This window comes from Suillus plorans, assembly GCF_016647745.1.
Source record: "Suillus plorans strain S12 chromosome Unknown HD556scaffold_6, whole genome shotgun sequence".
Lineage (NCBI taxonomy): Eukaryota > Fungi > Basidiomycota > Agaricomycetes > Boletales > Suillaceae > Suillus > Suillus plorans.
The window spans coordinates 930,293-947,172 of NW_024537390.1; the positions used below are offsets into that span (position 1 = coordinate 930,293).

At 48.4% G+C, this 16,880-nt stretch overlaps 7 protein-coding genes across 7 annotated transcripts; 3 read left to right on the forward strand and 4 right to left on the reverse strand.

The window, feature by feature from the left end:
* Positions 1-89: 89 nt before the first annotated feature.
* HD556DRAFT_1336410 (glycoside hydrolase family 16 protein) lies at positions 90-2,524 on the forward strand. The gene is made up of 11 exons (XM_041301908.1): positions 90-295; positions 354-394; positions 460-488; positions 542-622; positions 680-749; positions 819-959; positions 1,090-1,224; positions 1,332-1,399; positions 1,679-1,812; positions 1,962-2,056; positions 2,113-2,524. Exons 1-11 carry the CDS (start codon positions 210-212, stop codon positions 2,352-2,354), a joined length of 1,122 nt encoding a protein of 373 aa, XP_041165461.1. The 5' UTR covers positions 90-209; the 3' UTR covers positions 2,355-2,524.
* On the reverse strand, positions 2,516-10,228 carry HD556DRAFT_1263825 (uncharacterized protein; the record flags this gene model as incomplete). Its single annotated transcript, XM_041299084.1, has 13 exons — positions 9,016-10,228; positions 8,550-8,963; positions 8,134-8,493; positions 7,965-8,075; positions 7,554-7,910; positions 7,420-7,500; positions 7,273-7,361; positions 7,043-7,220; positions 6,741-6,995; positions 6,612-6,688; positions 5,185-6,560; positions 2,752-5,136; positions 2,516-2,694 (listed from the first exon to the last, which is right to left on the reverse strand). Exons 1-13 carry the CDS (start codon positions 10,156-10,158, stop codon positions 2,516-2,518), a joined length of 7,005 nt encoding a protein of 2,334 aa, XP_041165462.1. The 5' UTR covers positions 10,159-10,228.
* A 77-nt stretch (positions 10,229-10,305) lies between these two features.
* HD556DRAFT_1524272 (uncharacterized protein) lies at positions 10,306-12,526 on the reverse strand. Its single transcript, XM_041309233.1, has 10 exons — positions 12,338-12,526; positions 12,250-12,291; positions 12,099-12,192; positions 12,014-12,058; positions 11,851-11,958; positions 11,644-11,802; positions 11,544-11,590; positions 10,794-11,493; positions 10,489-10,746; positions 10,306-10,440 (listed from the first exon to the last, which is right to left on the reverse strand). The coding sequence occupies exons 1-9, from the start codon at positions 12,384-12,386 to the stop codon at positions 10,644-10,646; spliced, it is 1,347 nt and encodes a 448-aa protein (XP_041165463.1). The 5' UTR covers positions 12,387-12,526; the 3' UTR covers positions 10,306-10,440; positions 10,489-10,643.
* A 235-nt stretch (positions 12,527-12,761) lies between these two features.
* HD556DRAFT_1438315 (uncharacterized protein) lies at positions 12,762-13,959 on the forward strand (the record flags this gene model as incomplete). Its single annotated transcript, XM_041305833.1, has 7 exons — positions 12,762-12,882; positions 12,938-13,207; positions 13,263-13,310; positions 13,375-13,484; positions 13,534-13,668; positions 13,725-13,824; positions 13,874-13,959. The coding sequence occupies 7 exons, from the start codon at positions 12,762-12,764 to the stop codon at positions 13,957-13,959; spliced, it is 870 nt and encodes a 289-aa protein (XP_041165464.1).
* A 207-nt stretch (positions 13,960-14,166) lies between these two features.
* HD556DRAFT_1228484 (uncharacterized protein) lies at positions 14,167-15,085 on the reverse strand (the record flags this gene model as incomplete). The annotated part of the gene is made up of 6 exons (XM_041297227.1): positions 14,167-14,285; positions 14,340-14,447; positions 14,504-14,548; positions 14,609-14,752; positions 14,806-14,937; positions 14,992-15,085. 6 exons carry the CDS (start codon positions 15,083-15,085, stop codon positions 14,167-14,169), a joined length of 642 nt encoding a protein of 213 aa, XP_041165465.1.
* Positions 15,086-15,307: 222 nt separating this feature from the next.
* Positions 15,308-15,935, forward strand: HD556DRAFT_1228281 (PIG-P-domain-containing protein; the record flags this gene model as incomplete). The annotated part of the gene is made up of 3 exons (XM_041297212.1): positions 15,308-15,519; positions 15,574-15,684; positions 15,725-15,935. 3 exons carry the CDS (start codon positions 15,308-15,310, stop codon positions 15,933-15,935), a joined length of 534 nt encoding a protein of 177 aa, XP_041165466.1.
* Positions 15,936-16,170: 235 nt separating this feature from the next.
* Positions 16,171-16,768, reverse strand: HD556DRAFT_1228627 (uncharacterized protein; the record flags this gene model as incomplete). Its single annotated transcript, XM_041297238.1, has 2 exons — positions 16,171-16,628; positions 16,684-16,768. 2 exons carry the CDS (start codon positions 16,766-16,768, stop codon positions 16,171-16,173), a joined length of 543 nt encoding a protein of 180 aa, XP_041165467.1.
* Positions 16,769-16,880: the final 112 nt, after the last annotated feature.

Consider the following 16,880-nt stretch of genomic DNA (forward strand, 5'->3'; position numbering starts at 1 on the left):
CGGTCGCGGAGTTGGATTACATAAGTTGTTTACGCGCTTTGGAGTAGTAACGTGATCTTTAGCCAATAGGAAAACTGAGACATGCGCATGAATACTAAAGTACTTCAAGTTATTTAGGGCGTACATTCGTTGATCATCGTCTCATCTTTTGTTTTGGGTGGATTCCTGCACTTCCTTTCCATTCATTCCCCACCACGCTCTCTCGTGAAATGAAACAAATTTATTTATTTAGTTCTGCACTTGCTTTCCTTACTTCTGCTGTCTTAGTACAGGCGGCACAACAGGGTGCCACTTGGTCAGTTCACACGTTCAACAAAAAGTTTTATTGCCTCAAAGTTGACTTGACTCCGTAGCAACTCAACGAACCTATGTTCATCCCAGTATCCTTGTTGCAGTGCGTCGCATAATCGACATCTTCTGTCACATGAAATTCATAACAATTTGTTAAACTTCCCTCAGGTGAATACGGGTTCTGCGGTGATGGATATGTGCGTCCTATTTTAGTCGTTTCAACATGCTGCTCAATCTTGTTAATCTGTAGTACTGTCTCGGAGGATGCAACCCCCTTGCGTCTAACACTCTCAACTCGTGCAATCCCAGCCCAATTTGTGAGAATGCTAACGTGTGTTCTTTCGCTCTCCTTTCGCGCGAGTGGATCTGACGACAATTCGATATTCAGTACACGCTTTCGGATACCTCTCGCATCCTCAGTAACTATACCTACTTCAATGGGAATGCCTCTGAGTATGGTCAGTGTTAGAATGAATTACTTTTTAATAGTTTCACTCATGTGCGTTTCTTGTTTGTTACTTTCACAGACTGGGTTGTGGAACAAGGATCAATTATTAATACTACATCCAATGGCGAGGCTGCAATTGCCGTCCTCCTCACTGAAACCGGTGGCGGTACTCTTCTGTCTTCAACCAGATACGTGCATTACGGTCAAATCACAGCTAGATGTGAGTGTTCGTTTTTTCAAGAGGCTTTGTAGTTATTCCCTTCTCGTTCACTATCCTTGTAACTTTGGTTTTTTCTCTTCCTCTTCTGTCTCGGATACCTTAAATCTGTTAACATCGTTTTTTAATCTAGTACAAACTGGCCGCTGGGCAGGCGTCGTTACTGCATTCATCACCATGTCTAACATCAAAGATGAGATCGACTGGGAATTCCCTGGTAATCAGACGACCACCGGACAGACCAATTATTTCTGGCAGGGAGTCATTCGTAAGTTTCTTATGGCTGTCGATCCTGCGGAATGTGTTGATGTGTTGTGCCTCTCCTCCATACGCAATCTACTCTCCGCCCATGCCCGGTTTCATTGCGATCAAAAGCTACACAAACTGCTGGTGTAACTGAGACTGGTCTCACGGATACTTATTCCAACTGGCATGATTTCACTGTAAGTCTTCGGTTTTATCCACTAATCACTTCATGCGTGATTTTCTATTTCGGTGCGTACGCTTTTACAGCTCGGTTCATGAGCAACGAAAGCGCACGCAATTTCAGTCGAACAGTTTATTTGTGTATCATCTTTTTGCCCTATCCGCGATGTATATACTCTCCTCGAAATGCCGCCTGATAGTCGATGCCAAAGACTATCTGCCTCTTTGATTCAATTCCATCACTGCCTTTTCGGTCTCTTATCTCGAACAACATGCTAACTTCGTCTCTCCGTCAGATCGACTGGCAACCCGATTCGCTGACCTTCTTGGTGGACGGAAATGTGACGCGCATTATTACGGCTGTTGAGGCTACGAACAACGCGACGGGCCTGGTCCAGTTCCCCACCACACCCAGTCGCATCCAGTTGAGGTTGGTGTTCATTCATTCCACGCTTGCTTTTGGGGTATTTGGTATAGGTATTGAGTTGGTATGGTCCAACACTTACAACTTTCTCCTCTATTACGCGGTTCTTCACGGTTCAAAATTATGGGGAGACATTTCTGATACCTCCGTTGTAGTATTTGGCCGGCCGGTATCTCCACCGAGCCTCAAGGCACGGTTCAATGGGCCGGAGGTATGATCAACTGGAACGACCCCGACTATGTCGCTGCTGGTACGTCTTTTTGAGCCTCACCCTCCACCCCCCTACAGGTTTAATTTTTTTCGCAGGCCACTTCTACGCGCTCTTCCAGTCCGTCTCAGTACAGTGCAACGATCCCACCACTCCCAGTGCCTCCGACACATCTTACATGTACGGTGCCAACTCCTCGCTGGACACGCCCAGCATCGCGTTCTCGAATGCCAGCACGATGATTAACGGCGCGCCTGCCTTGATTGGCATGAGTACCGGTGCGATGAGCATGTGGCTCAGCGTTTCGGTGGCTCTCGCCCTTGGTGGCTTGGTATTGTAAGCTGACACCAGGTGATGTCGAAGCTTGTTCAATTGTCTCTGTTTAATAAGTGCTTTCTTGTATGGCTACTATGTAATATATCAGGATACCCGAACACATGTAGTTCAGAAAAGTTTGCAGTCTTGTAAAGCGCGCTGTCAAATACATGGATATCGTTACAGTCAGTTTACTATCGGTGGTGTGTCTTGAAATACGCTACTATCGTTCACATCAGGCTGCAAACCCACTAGGCTATCGTCCAATACCTCCCTCCATGCTTCCCGTTCACGAAACTCAAGCTCCAGATCATGCATCTCATCCAAGAGGGCATCAACCGCCTGCTTGATCGACCATTTCCTTTCTCCTCCCTCTTCTAAATGTCCTCCAAGTCCGATCGTATCATCCATCGTGCCAGCACTCTCAAGTGCAGCTGACATGTGCCTTTCGAACGCTGCGGGCAATGGTAACAGCAAACTATACCCCATGCATGCCTGCACAAGCCTTATTCGGCGGTATGTGGCACGCACGAGAGACGAAGATTTCACCATCGTTGACATCGTCAACGTACGCACATCCTGGCTGGACGATGCCGAGAGACACAAGTCTGGTGCTATAGGACCGAGGTGAACGATGCGCGGCTGTGCACTGACTGGTGATGCACTTGGACTGCGCTCAAACCCTGCCTTGCGTGGCGTGGATTCCAGTATAGGGGGATGTAGCGACATATGGCCTGCATTAAAAGAAGCTGATGGAGAACTGATGATGAAAGGCGATAAAGCGGAATACATGCTTGATGATCTCTTCCTCGGCTTAGAGAAGACAGACGGAGACCTATTTCCAGAAGAGTGATGCGAACCGTTTTGGGAGCAGCGGAGCTGCTCGTCAAGAATAGCGACTTTTTCTTGTGCGAGCAACTTCAATTGGAGTATGAGAGGTGTGCGGTAGCGAGAAAGGAGCTCCAGGAGAGACCAAAGCACGTAGTCGATGACTCGTGGTTTACCTGGGGGAGGAGACGGGCGGCGGGCGTCAAAGGATACCGATGGTATGGGGAAAGACTCCTGAGCATTGAAAGGATCAACTGAAGTCATACTAGAACTCGAACGAGGTGAATGTATGGGGGAAGATGGCGCAGATTGCTCAGAGGATTCGAAGGCAAACCGCGCATCTCCATCAGAAACCAGAGATCTAAAGACAGCAGCAAGACGAATCCATATTGAGGGCAAGGACGCAGAAAGGTCATCTCCAGCTCTCACGATAATCATTTTGATGATTTGAATTGCAGCCACTAGCGTCAAGACCCGTTCTTTATTTGATGATCCAGAACGATGTCTATCGTCAGATTTCCGCCGCTCTAGCGAGGTCGATTGTTGGGATCGACCTGGTTTTTCACAAGCCGCCATCGCGTAGGAAAGAAGCCGCAACCATGCACTAGTGCGAGTAGCACGCAGCCATGCGTCATGGTCTCCCACCGGTGACGCTGAAGCAGACGTTTCAAGCGAAAGAACGAGCTTGAAAACGACGCCAGATAAGAATTTATGTGATGGGAGCTGTTTCTCGATCTCAGCAATCACGTCGGCCTTTCGAAAGGAGATGGCTGTGGCAAGGAGCGAAATCATAGGACGTTCAGAGCTCCAAGCCGCTTGAGACTCTAACCCACACCTGCAGATCTGCGTCACCACCAAATTGGAGAACATGATGTCGTTGGTGAATTGGTTGTTGGAAGTCAAATGAGATATGGCTTCGTAGATACCAGCAAAATTAATAGCCGACACATAGGCGTTCATGATAGGAGCGAGGTTCTCGAGAAGTGCAATTGCTTCCTTGGAACTAGGTGTACGTTCGACGAGACTGGCCTTGGAATACTGGCATAGGAAATCAACGACCTCATTTTCTGTGTGCGATGCTTCTCGCAGGAGAATTCTCGCGGTATCGAAAAATTTCTCCGTGGCAGTGTTAGGCAGCTGGCCTCCAGCTTTAATGAAAGCGAGCGCCAATCCGAGATATTCTATCCGCATAGTGGTGAGATCACTTGGGGCCTTTGCTTTCTCGTGGAGCTTGTCCGCTAGAACATCTCCCTCCTGCGATATCTCCGTAGTCAAGCCGCCCACCGAGTGCATCGTCACTGGTTCAGGAAGCTTAGCCTTCGCGGCTGTGCGTAGAATGATCGTCCCAACCGCATCAATACCATCGCAAAGCACGCTCCTGGCCGATCTGGAAGCATTGTACAGTGCGGGTGTCAACAATTTCAGGAGCGAAAGGAAATTCTGGGCTCTGGCGATGGAAGGATCATGACCAATAACAGTCAACAACAACCGTACGAGATCGTCCATATCAAGTGATCTTGTCTCGTACTCCTCAGGAAGATTGATGATCAACTGTTGCGATTCCTGGCTACCAACCCTTCGGATAGCAGCCATGAATGCTTGAGGTTTCTCGTCAGCAGTGGTGACCATCAATGCTTCCTTCTCCTGCAGTCTGTTCATATTTCGAATGCCAGAAGCATCTGGACTTGCCGTTGGATTGTTACGATTCAGTGAAGAAAGCATCCGAAAGACACTCTTCGCCAGCCGAGAGCTATTGCAGGTTGGTTCCAAGAGGGTGTGTACCACTATGTCTAGTGTTTGGAAGACGAATGCCTGCGGGTGAATGGCGTGGAAGCGATTGATGGCATACTCGATGGCCTGCTGGATTCCCTGATGGTGCTCTTGCTCCGTATACACTTTTATGACAGATAACATAAAGAGAGAATAGCCTCCACCAGATGTAAAGAGACGCCTGAAGCGGGCACTTGCCACCATTAACGCTGCGGACCTATGGTCAGATATGACCATAAAAAAGAGTCTTGGCATACCGATCAGCGACTGGCTTACAATCCCAATGTCATCTCCATGTCTGAGCAAGATTCGATTCAGACCGTCCATGAAGATAGTCAACTCGCTGCGATCGCTAAGATGTCTTGACATGGACCTGAAAATCTGGGCTATGAGCAGAAGATGACTCCGCGAAAGCATCAAGGAAAGTGTGGTCAAAATCGACTTCGGCCCATCCCGTTGTGCAAACTGCTGCGGTACAAAATCTGGCAACTCCAGAGAGCGTGTTGCTGAGAAGGCGTCCGTCGAAGGCAGAACGATGTGCTCCATAGTCTTCCGAATAACTCGGACATCCTGAGGATTTCGCTTTAACATGGATAAAAACAACTGATTCTGAGCCACACGGATCATTGTGATTGATATCAAGGATGGCGGAATCTCGGATGGACTCTCACTGAGAGACAGAGCTTTCGGAAACATGGGGCCAGATGGAGACGACGCCGTGAACCACAAGGGCCCGGATGGAATGAGGAACAAATCCATCTTCGCTCGCCGAATCTCCCTGATGGACATCTCGCTGACTTGCGTGACTAGATTCGACAACAAAGTAGCAGTAAGAGCGAAGTTGCGAAGTGCATCGGGTGAAGTGACTTCTCGAGCAAGGAATTTAAGGTATCCAGCAAGATGGTTGAATGTATAATGAGCCATGGCGGGAGGGAGGTGCTGATTTAGATGCAATAACCCTCGGACGGCTGTCGTGGCAGCTTCTTCATTATTGCTGGCAAGCAAATCGAGGATGGGTCGAATAAGAAGAGCAGGCTCATGGCGTAGTAAATCCATGACGCTGGCACGAGCCGCGCATGAGACATCAATACAAGAATCGAGAGTCAGGGAGACCAGTTGACGGAAAAGAGTCCCGAGTACAGGAACAAAGACCGCACGGCGTTTAACGCCACGGCTTGTAGGATTTGACGATCGTCTACTGAGGTGGCCATCAGAAACATCACTGTTGGAACGAGGTTTGGTTGGCGTGGATGCCGGGGACGGCAGTGGTGAAGATTGAAGGCGCTCCGTGGCGCCAGCGTTTCGATCCTGAAGAGTACTAGGCAATAGTGACAATGGTGTCCTCACCCATTCGCGTTTCTGGTCCGTGGGTTGTTTTTCATCCAACCATCCCACTTCGGCTAAGTGTTTACGCAGTTCTATTGGCATCTCTTCGTTACCATCATCCTCTTGCTCTGGGACAAATAGGCTTGAACCAATGTCGGTTGGAACAAATGGCAACGGGTCACGAGCTAACTTAAATGGTCTCCGATGGTCCTTGTCGGATAAAAAAGGCTGAGACAGAATCTGGAAGCGCATATTCACCAGCATATCCAAGCGTTGGATTGCAGTGATCTTCACAGCACTGTCTTCACTGTGAAGTCAGTGTTAGGACCATGCGCTACCAATTGAAGTTCTAACTGACTCCTGCAAGTCGTTCCTGATGAGTTCAAGTATGCTATGTGGGACCTTCTCTGCACACTGCATGACCAGAAAAGAAGCCTAGAATACTTCTGTGAGAACCATGGCTCGTAATTCTAGGTAGGACACGCACCGAAAGCACTGCCTGCGGTTCCGCCCAATCAAAACACCGTGTCCACAAGGAAGGTCCGATGAGCAAGTAATCTTCTGATGTAAGGCAGGCGGAAATCACCACCAATAAATTGAGGGCTTGGCGGGTGAGTGATTGCGGCAGGGACGACAGAAACAGTATTCTCTCATGTAACACGTCCATAAGCATAGTCCTGCGTTCAGGACAGTCCCCAGAAACATCTTTGACGCCGGACAACAGGAGCATCGTGCTTTGGCGCTGTATTTTTCAGCATCAAGGCAAACAAAGCGAAATGATAGCTCTACCTTGTAAGATGCTCGAAGGCTGTCCTGTGTTGAAGTGTAAATATCTTTGATTTTGCCCAGCGCTTGCGAGACGTCACTGAAGACGTCATCATCGACAATCAAAGATTCATCTTCATCTACTACAGCTCCGATATACGACTGTAACAGCCAACCAATCGCCGATCGCAGCCAAGTCGGGCTTCCTAAATTTCAATCCTCGATTAAAACAGGGAAAAACAGATGGTACATACCGCTTAACGGATCGTGTAAGTAGTCTGATTTCTGTAAACAAGATCAAATAGAGCAAGCGCATGGAGAGTGGTAGCAGAGAAGTTCGTTCCTGTATGATGTAAATTAGACCGCGAGCCATCCATCGAAACCAGAGTATTCCTGCTTACTTTCATTTCTAATAACACACCTAAACGCGCTTCTAGCATACTGAAAAACTGGGTTGGAGTAAAGGCCGAGGCTTCAGGGTGCTGTAAATTAAGTTCGATGCTGTCTAAAATATGTCAGCTCAGGATCGACTCACCGAAAAGTCTTTGCTGATTCGTGGTACCGCCTTGACACGCGCAATTAACTCAACTAGTATGATCATCTGTCCAAGCCTTGCTTGTGCCCACTTCCTCTTGGACCCAGATTGTGAGATAACAGTGGGTTCGTTCATCAATGCTACCAATATCATCTCTGGATCTCTTGTCCAGAAGTCGGGAAGGAATACCGAGATAGCAGCAATAACTCCAAGTTGATGGCTGATGGTGAGCACCTTCGAAGATGCTGCACAGGTGAAAAGCGGTTTGAAGAATACTTGAGGATATGTGCGTGATGCCTTGTCTAGGACGCCCGTGAGTTCCGGATAGTGCAGAGGTGGCGGATCTGCAACTATTCTCTGATATTTTATCAAATGTACACTTTGCTATCGTTAGCGAGTCGGAACACCCACCTCTTGCAAACATGGTATGGACCACGTGAACAGCTGACCGCGAAGCTCATCTGGTAAGTGAAAGAGTGCGGTCAAAAGTCTGACTATTGTGGGCCATTCACCCTCAGCAATCTGTTCAAGGAGGAAGGGTGAGGCATCTTCCATTAAAGTGATACTAAGAAGCACATACAAAGTGTTGCATCATCTTTTCCAACGACGTCTTCCACTCTGACGTTTCTAGCAACTGCACGGTGAGACCGCAAATTACGCCAATTATCTCGTGAGTGACCCTCTCGAGGCAGAGCAACTCGACCAAAAGCCTAGACACACTGGCACGGGCATCCGATGCTCGTTTCCCGGACAGACACGTCATCTCAGGAATGACACGCGATTTCAGGACATGCAAGACGCTCTGCGTGTCTAAATGCTCCGATTTTACAGATGCACAAAGGAAAGCTGCAGCATGAGCGAATGTTATGACAACTCGAGAACGGATAGCTGAAATCATAGGGGAAAATGATCCCGAAACAGATAAAGGTGTCCAAAATTCCTACGCATAATTTGTTGTTCAGCTATTCCCCAGCACGCTGAAGAGGGAAGTTATACCTGGAGGAGTTCATGCAAGACCTTCCGCTTCATGGTTAGGGGACCATGATCAAGACAACGGACCAGGGCTTCAATAACCAAGGCTTCCCTGACTTCCGACTGGCGCACACCGACCAACATCACCGGAGAGCCATCGATCTCTGCTGCAGCGAGAAAGCCTGCCATACTCCCACACGTCCCGTCGCAAAGTTTCGAGATGATGTCCCTTAGAATAGCCGCTTCTCGGTCTTCCTGTATCTGGAGCAACGTCATAGCTAGCGCTTGGACTAGAGAAAGGAACGCATGGACACTCGGGAGCTCGATTGGACCAGTGCGGGGAAACAGGAGCGATGTGAGAACGCTGAGAACGCGAGCCCGAAGGGAGGATGGTATGGACGCAGCGTCGCAACACCAAATGCATCTCTCGATAGTAAGCTATAAAATCGTAAGCAGCCTGAACAGGCAAGACGACAGTCGTACTACGTACATCATCCGATGTCGCTTGCCAGGTCTGGACAGCAGCCTCGAAAGCCTCGATTGCAGTCCACCGCTCGTCGTCCACATTCTGATTGCTCTCGCTCGATAAGAATGGCGTCAACAGAGCGGAAAGCACAAGAGTTTCGTGAGGAAGATGATTCGAGTTCTTCGACGCATAACGAAGGATGGTCTCGTGCAGTGTCATGACAAGGGAGGAATTCTGCCCTCCTGAAATTGTGGAGGAAGGTCTCTTACTATAAAGTCCTTTCTGAGTTGTTTGAGCCTGCACCATGGCACTCCCAGTCGCGAAAGAGTTCAGAGTCGTACTCGACATGAAGGGGAGGTGCAACGAAGAGCCAACTGTACCAAATGGCCCATCTCGCTCATTTTTGCTCTGTCGTAACACATCCGGAACACGGAAGGACCAACAAATTTGGAGTAGTTCCTCTGCAAATCGACGGGACTCGTTTACTGCAGCCTCGCGTGCATGCTCCACAGCATGTCGGAAGCCAAGCCGCGGAAAACGAGATAGCTTGGGCGTCTGTGGTCGGGAAGGGCTTTGAGATAGCTGCGCAGACGGAGGAGGTGAAGCTGGACGGGATGGTGCCAAAACATGTTGCCGTAGCTTTTCCCAGCGGACCTTTGAGGGTGTTCGAGTCGGTGCGTTCCCTGAGTCAGATCGCTCAGTGATAGGCGGTTGAGTATTGGAAGAGAAGCTTGATGCCTTGAAAGCATGGGAAAGCGCAGGGGAGAATTTCTTTTTCAAAGGAAGGTTGGAAATGCCGCCTGGTGCTGGCTGTGTCGGCCTTTGCTCCTCGACTGTGTATGACCTTGGAGACTCAACTGGAGGTTCTCCCATCCAAGTTTCTGATTCTAAGCCATATTGGTCTAAAAATGGGTCACTGACGTTGCCCTTCTCGGTACTGGTAAGTTGCCAGGTCGAAGTTCCGGATGGAACACGAGCATGAACTTCCGGCAAGCTGTCAACGTCTTCTGTGACAGCGTTGGGTAATACAACGGGCTGCTGACTCTTGCTTGATGATGATCGAGAAGTTACCAAAAACCCCTTCTGTAAATCGGAAGAATGTAGGCGTCTCTGTAAAAGTCTCGAGCCAGGACTCGGACGTGAATGCAAGCCCTGGTTTCCTGACATTCGAAAGAATGTTTTTCACCTTTGAAGTTCTATAATTATAGTGGTAAGCTGCCTGGGAACTTGTGCGGGCAGGACACAGCGAACTCTCGTAATGTGGCTGAGAGAACTTTGAAGTAGGCGGCATTCTAATTGAATTCGAAGATAGGCCTCCACACTGGCACTTCGTACACAAAACCCATGATTACAGCCCCTACAGGGCGAACAAAACAGCGACTACAGGAAGACGGAAAACTACTAATTATTATCGACACAAAGATGGAATGTTCGAACGGGATTCTAAGACTAAAGAATGTTTAGCAAACAGATAGCTAAAACACATGAATGACATACTTAAAACAAGAATCTATAGCATAAAGACTAATGCACGGATGCCATGTATTTGCCGGGAGGTCCAACGAGTCCATTTCTGAAGGTAGCGAAGCATTAGAATTACGAAGAGCACGAATAAGCGATATAGAGTCCATTCCACAGGGGAAGTGGATCGATCAAGCATAGAAGAGTGGTGTGAATTGTGCGGGTGTGTTCGCGCGTGTGAAAGAAGAGAACGGTGCACGAGAAGGCCTGTATGGGCGAATATCGTTACTCCAGCTGCGTCGAAGAGATTAGCTTTATCTATTTGAAGACAGCAGTTCTACCTCGAACTCGTTGCTGAGCTGGATCTAGAAATTGTATCGGCAGCATGGGTCCTGAGATGATATGTTATAGGGTGGGGCGCAAATGAGGCAACTTGAAAGGTATCGCTGGAAAGACCGAGTGGAGAGCAGAAGTCGTTGACAAACGAATCGTGCGCAATGCAGCTAAGACCGGAGGCCAAGGGCAATGAGTGGCGAGATCCAAAGACAAAAGGAGCAGCACAGGGATTAAGTCCGGCATCAGATGTTTTCGGTAGCATGGGAGACTGGGCATACGCAGCAGAAGCAGAGTCAGCCGGATGGATATTGTCTTGGATGAATCGGACTTCCAGGCGTGAGGTTCCATAGAATTGTCGCTGAAGTGCGTCCTTGGCTTCCTGAGCATTGAAGATATTCACGTATTCGACTAGAGCGCTCGTAGTTCCATTGCCGAGCGTAGCAGAATCCATGAGCTTCACCTCCTTAATGGGACCGAAAGGATAAAACAGAGGATGCAAGTCACTGGCCTGAGCAAAGAGAAGGGTCGGCAAGTTCGATACCAGCAGCTTCGAGGAAGGTGCCAATGAGATATTCCATTGTTTGCTGGCGTATTGAGGTGTACTGATGGTCGAAGGTGCGGATTGGTGATCGAATTCCATTTCCGGAAGTGACGAAGGATTCGAGGATGCCAGCATCATCGTTCTGTCTGCACCATCTAAGAAGCCTGTCACGAAGGATAAGTAAGATGTATTTGCGGCTGGATTGAGCCCGCACCTTGAGAGCGTTGCACGACGGCCCAAGATACATCAAGGGTGTGTCCTCTGTGGTGTGTCAGTGGGTTGAGCTTTGAATCTCGAAGTAAATACTCTAATACTTCATTTGTGTTCGTGAGAGCGCATTCATCGCACGTTTGGCTTCCTCGTGGGATGACATTACCACGAACCCGCGACGGCGAGATGCGTTATCGACAGTAGCAAGAATCACGGCGTGCATGACAGTGCCGAAACGCGAAAACAAAACGGAGAATTCAGGCCTAGTGAATCGTGAGCGTGAAAGGTGTGGGAGCCAAGAATATGCACACTTGGTGAGATCAAAGGGTAGACCGAGGACATAGAGATTTCGACGCGCATCTGAATTCTTGCCAGTGCTTGGAGACGACGTTTTGTTATCGGTGGCGGGTGTCACGATGCTTTGAATGGCGCATATATGCACTGTTCAGTTTCCCCATATTGAAAAGCACTTACATAGAGGATCCACCGATGTTGTAACCAGACAGACGCAGAGCTTTCCTGTCATGTGGTCAGTCGGTACAGTAAGGTGAGAGCGTACAAGTCTTGCTTAAAGGCATCGTATGTGAGAAAACATAGCACGCAGTACGGCGTGGTCGTTCCATCACGATGAATCTCCGCACGCTGAACAGGACCTATGTGGGATAAATAATATGATCTGGGTGTAAACAGAAAGGCGACAGAACACGAACCAACGGCGCTACTAAAAACGGATTCTACGTCCTTCAACTTGACTACGCATACAGTGAGACCAGCTTTATTCCGTATGATTAGACTAACCATTTTCGGGAATATTTTCAACCTTGATGGCAAATGTATCGCGAGTCATGGAGGATGAAACTAAGCTTGTGATAAAAACAAACGATTGTGCTCGACAAGAAATGAAAAGGAAAAGTGCAATGTCTAGCTGTTTAAAGCTATCGTCGTAAGCGACACGAAACCTGCAGCGATGATGGAAAAAGAACAAGAAAGAACGGCAAAGTCCGCGAGTGGTTTGGTTGTATTTATGTACGCGACCACTCACGTGAATTTGACTTTTGTAGAACCATTGGGCTATCGCGTGTCCTTCTTGCAATTGTACCAACTGAGCGCTGAGGGGTCATCGATTCATCGGTCATCTGAATAACAAACGACAAGACAAACTGTGTATCTGCCGCGGACGGCCATCAAACCTATATCATTAAGTTGAATCCAGGTTCCAAGCATGTCCAGGAATATCCTCCTCCACCCAACCCTGCCGTCCTCGACCCAACTAATGCTAAGACGCGCAGGTTACGAAACACTCGACGATCTATCCAGCACTTCCGCGGAAGCTCTTTCTAAGGGTACGTAGCATGTTAATTTCCGCCGACCTGGTTGGAAGAAGATATGACCCCGCAGAACTGGGGATTGATATTTCCGACTCGCAATCCATAATCACCGCATCACAGCGGCCTCCAGGACCGGCTTTGAGTCAATCCTTGGCTTCTTTGATATCTAGATCACAGAGTCTTGCGTGTAGCTACGCTGCTGTAAACACGGCACTCGGTGGCGGTCTTCCGAGGGGACACGTACTAGAAATATCTGGACCCCCAGGCAGTTTCAAAGAAACCCTTGCACTAGATTATGCTCGAATTTTCGTCGAGGCAAATGAGGAGGTTATATTTATTGGTAATGTATCTTGCATCTGACGTGTCGGTCCACCTTTCTGATAAATGAGGTGTAGATACCCAGAATATGACAAGCCTTGCCACGATCAAGAAAACCTTCCACCGTACGCAACACGTCACACATTTCCGCCGAGGTGAACAGCAGGAATATTAATGAAATAATAATAGACTCCTCTGCGGCTGCTGACTACCAGGATCTCGTTCGCTATACACACCTTCATACCCTCCCGGATCTAATGCTATTCATACACAACCTACTATCTGAAATTCACGCAAAGGTGTGCAGCCAATCGATAACGTCAAAACTAGACATGAATAGTCAGATAGACGGGACTTCTCGTTCTCAATTCAATTTCATTTCCGTTCCTATCTCATCCAGATATTCAGTCCTCTAAACGGACAGCGCTGTTGGAGAAGATCCATCAGGTATTTTTGCAAGCAAGTGCATTGAATAATCTGACAGTAAGAGCAAAGAGCACCTCGCCGCGATCCAGTCAGTCACCTTACTTCAATCACAGATTATCACAACCTCCCAAATGTCAACGAAATTGCTCAATGCTGACGGCTCTCCTGGAAACTTTGAGACAGGAGCAAAAGCTGTGATGGTACCACAGCTAGGTAAGGTCGCTAAAACAACGTGGCACATATTGCTCACTCATATGTATAGGTTCGACCTACCTACCGGCCGGCCGATCCTATCGATTGGCAATTGTGCCAGAATCTCGAACAACTGGGCAAGACAAGGTTCACTGAGATGATATCTAGTGCTAACTTTCTGTGACAGAGCAGTACAGCTTCTTTCATCTCCTACGCACCCTTCAGGACAGGCCCGGCACCAATATGATCTATGTAAGCGCAGCCTGTGCATGCCACATCGATAATTTGATGACATGTGTATCGCCAGCACATCATGGAGCATGAAGCATTTTCCACTGTTCCTAACGGATCTTGGTATCCATCTTAAGCTCGAGGTGCAGTAATAACTTTGTCGGGTGTAATAATCATGTCCATCTTCCAATCATGGTCGAACATCGGTACTTGTCCATGTTCCAAAAGTTGCTGCTCCAAAGCTAAAGCGACTTGAGATAACTAGTTAGAATGTAGTTCCGCGGTGCCCGTAATGTAGTACCGACCTAACAATGGTTTCGATCGCCCGGTAGAGGAAGAATATGACGTTATGAATCGATCGTAGTAGCCCTTTCCATGCCCAAGCCGCGAGAGTGATTGGTCGAAGGCAACACCTGTAGCAAAAGAAAATGATCTCCACGAATCGTGTTGATGCATGCATACTACCCACCAGGCACGAGGATTAGATCCAAATCGTTGCAGTCTGCGTCGAAAACTTGAGCAACAATCAGCTTGCATGACACTTTTTCACACAAATTTGACGCACTACTTTGACGTTTTTTACTCGACCATTCAGGCGTCGGTTCCGGAATGCCCCATAAACCGGCAGGAAAGCTGCGATAGTCTTCTTCGGTATACACTCGTACAAAGTCCATGTAAGCATCGCTGGATGTGATGCTAGGAACAAACAAAGTCTTCCCTAACAATGTGCATAAACACATGCAACCAGGGGTAGTAAGGACCGTCACGCACCTAGATCTCCAAGAATGTTCAGGATCAAAGAAGTCGTCTGAACCTCGGCTGCTGGCATACTAAGATAACAGCTGACAGTCTTGCATTGCTGGAATGCGGGTAGCGAAAGGACTTTTTCGGTAATGGCCTGTGCTTCGCGCAGCATGTTAGTCATATCAGTATCCCAGCATAGTATTTGAGACTCACATTGCGACTGGATATCAGACTGAGATAATTCCCGGAGGGTCGTGGTGATCGCTTTACGGAGTGCTCTTTTATTAGTGTTTTGAAGGATCGACATGAGTTCTGCCTGCCCAAAACGTCAGCGAAGATCAATATTGTTTAGTGGAGTAAGCAGGTCCAAGAGGGTCCAAGGGCCAACAAGTCGGCTTGGTTAGTAAGAAGCGCAATTGCAGATCCGCGAGTAATGCTCGGTCGTCGATGATGATCGTGGACAAAGACGCGGGCTTAGAGCGTCTATGCTCCGACTCCAGGTTATTAATAATATTCCCAGCCTCTGTCAATGCACCGAGTCGCTGACTTGCCCATGGAGACCACGTCTCCAGTAGCTCCATTCACTCTAGAACCACCTGATGAACGCCACAGTCGCGCACCAGAATTTTACGGTTTTGTAGCTTGGACTTCTACATCTGTCTTGTTTGTTCTGTATGTGCTATGGGCCCTGCTCCCAGATGAATATATCGTCTGGCTGGGCGTGGAATGGTACCCGAGTAGGTGAGTCATGCAACTTCTCATGAGAAAACCGCCCTTATTGCGCATCATATCGAGGGAATGGACTCTGCTTCTCCCGGCATACTCCATTGTCCTCGTACTTTTGACGTACTTTGTCTATTTTGCTATCGCGATCGCACGTACACCATCCTTCTCTGACCCCAACACGTTCATTGGTGAGCAATCTCCGAAATAATACCCACGGGAGTCTAAAACAGCAGGTAGATACCAAAGCACACCACGCAAATCAGCATCTTAAACACGCGGATCCGGGTGCTATTCCTGAGCTGTACGATATTCCTATCGGAATGGTCAATCGTGTGGTGTATGGACCCCACCGCTCGCGAAATGAAATGAGACCGTCAGGAGAAAGCTCGAGCAAGGCTGACAAAGTCCAAGAATCCCCTAAAACCCCATAATTTAACATTGCGGCGAATCCTAGAATACAAATGCTAGCTAATGATCGTTGGATTGTAAACTGTGCATCGAGTGTCTAATATTTGATCAAAACTAATCAATGTGTGGTCAGTCTTCACATTAGTATTAGGCAGGCATCGAGCCTCTTGTAGATAAGTACATGCCGTGTGCGATTCAAAGGGAACGGCTATCTTGTGGAACGATTGGGTGGGTCGCACCGGAAGTCATTCTACCCCACTAGAAATCAGCGCGGTTTAACCCCCGAGCGGGGCGAAGACGGACCTGACTGGGGTGGTAGTGACGAGAACCCGCATCAGTATAATCATTGTTATTGTCGTAACGATAAGCTGATGCCTGGTTCAATGACGATGAGGGCGCCCCCGGTAACGTCATTGAGACCACAGGGCGTGTGCTTTTCGAATCGTCTCCACCCGACGATTGGGAGCCGATCCACTCGGTAACGGGTTGCGTCCTCGTGACGAGGCTGTGCGGGATCCACCTGAGTCTTGTCGGTGGCCGGCCGGCATCGTGAACATGGTGATTTACGAGAGGCTCCTCAAACCCAACCATAAAGTTTGTGCCTTGAGATGGCCCCTCCATCAAAGAAGGGTTAATGCCATGTGTCTTGAGATGGCGCTTGGCATTGGATCGCACTGCAAAGTGTCTATCGCACGATGGTACCGGACACTTGTAAGCTGTTGGACACTGCAAAGTCAAAAATAAAGGACGATTTGTTGGACTACAACGCACGTTTAGCTCCCGAGTGAGAATTCATGTGTGTGTTCAAACCGCTGGGGCGCGGGAATATTTTCAAGCAGATAGAACACTGGTGCATTTTGGACCTTTTAGACGACCCTCTCCTTCTTGGGGCTGTGTTTAGTGGAATGAAGGAGTCAATGTTTCCGTTGGGACCCCCGAAATGAGGGATTTCATCGGGAAGGTATGAC

Excerpts from the sequence above, each read along its gene's own strand:
- HD556DRAFT_1336410 (XM_041301908.1), top strand. The coding sequence starts at position 210 with ATGAAACAAATTTATTTATTTAGTTCTGCACTTGCTTTCCTTACTTCT. Across the intron at positions 395-459 it reads ATCCCAGTATCCTTGTTGCA|GTGAATACGGGTTCTGCGGT; the intron begins GTGCGTCGCATA and ends AACTTCCCTCAG. Across the intron at positions 1,813-1,961 it reads CCCAGTCGCATCCAGTTGAG|TATTTGGCCGGCCGGTATCT; the intron begins GTTGGTGTTCAT and ends CCTCCGTTGTAG.
- HD556DRAFT_1524272 (XM_041309233.1), bottom strand. The coding sequence starts at position 12,386 with ATGACTCGCGATACATTTGCCATCAAGGTTGAAAATATTCCCGAAAAT. Across the intron at positions 12,059-12,098 it reads GATGCCTTTAAGCAAGACTT|GAAAGCTCTGCGTCTGTCTG; the intron begins GTACGCTCTCAC and ends ACCACATGACAG. Across the intron at positions 11,803-11,850 it reads CTACCCTTTGATCTCACCAA|GCCTGAATTCTCCGTTTTGT; the intron begins GTGTGCATATTC and ends ACGATTCACTAG.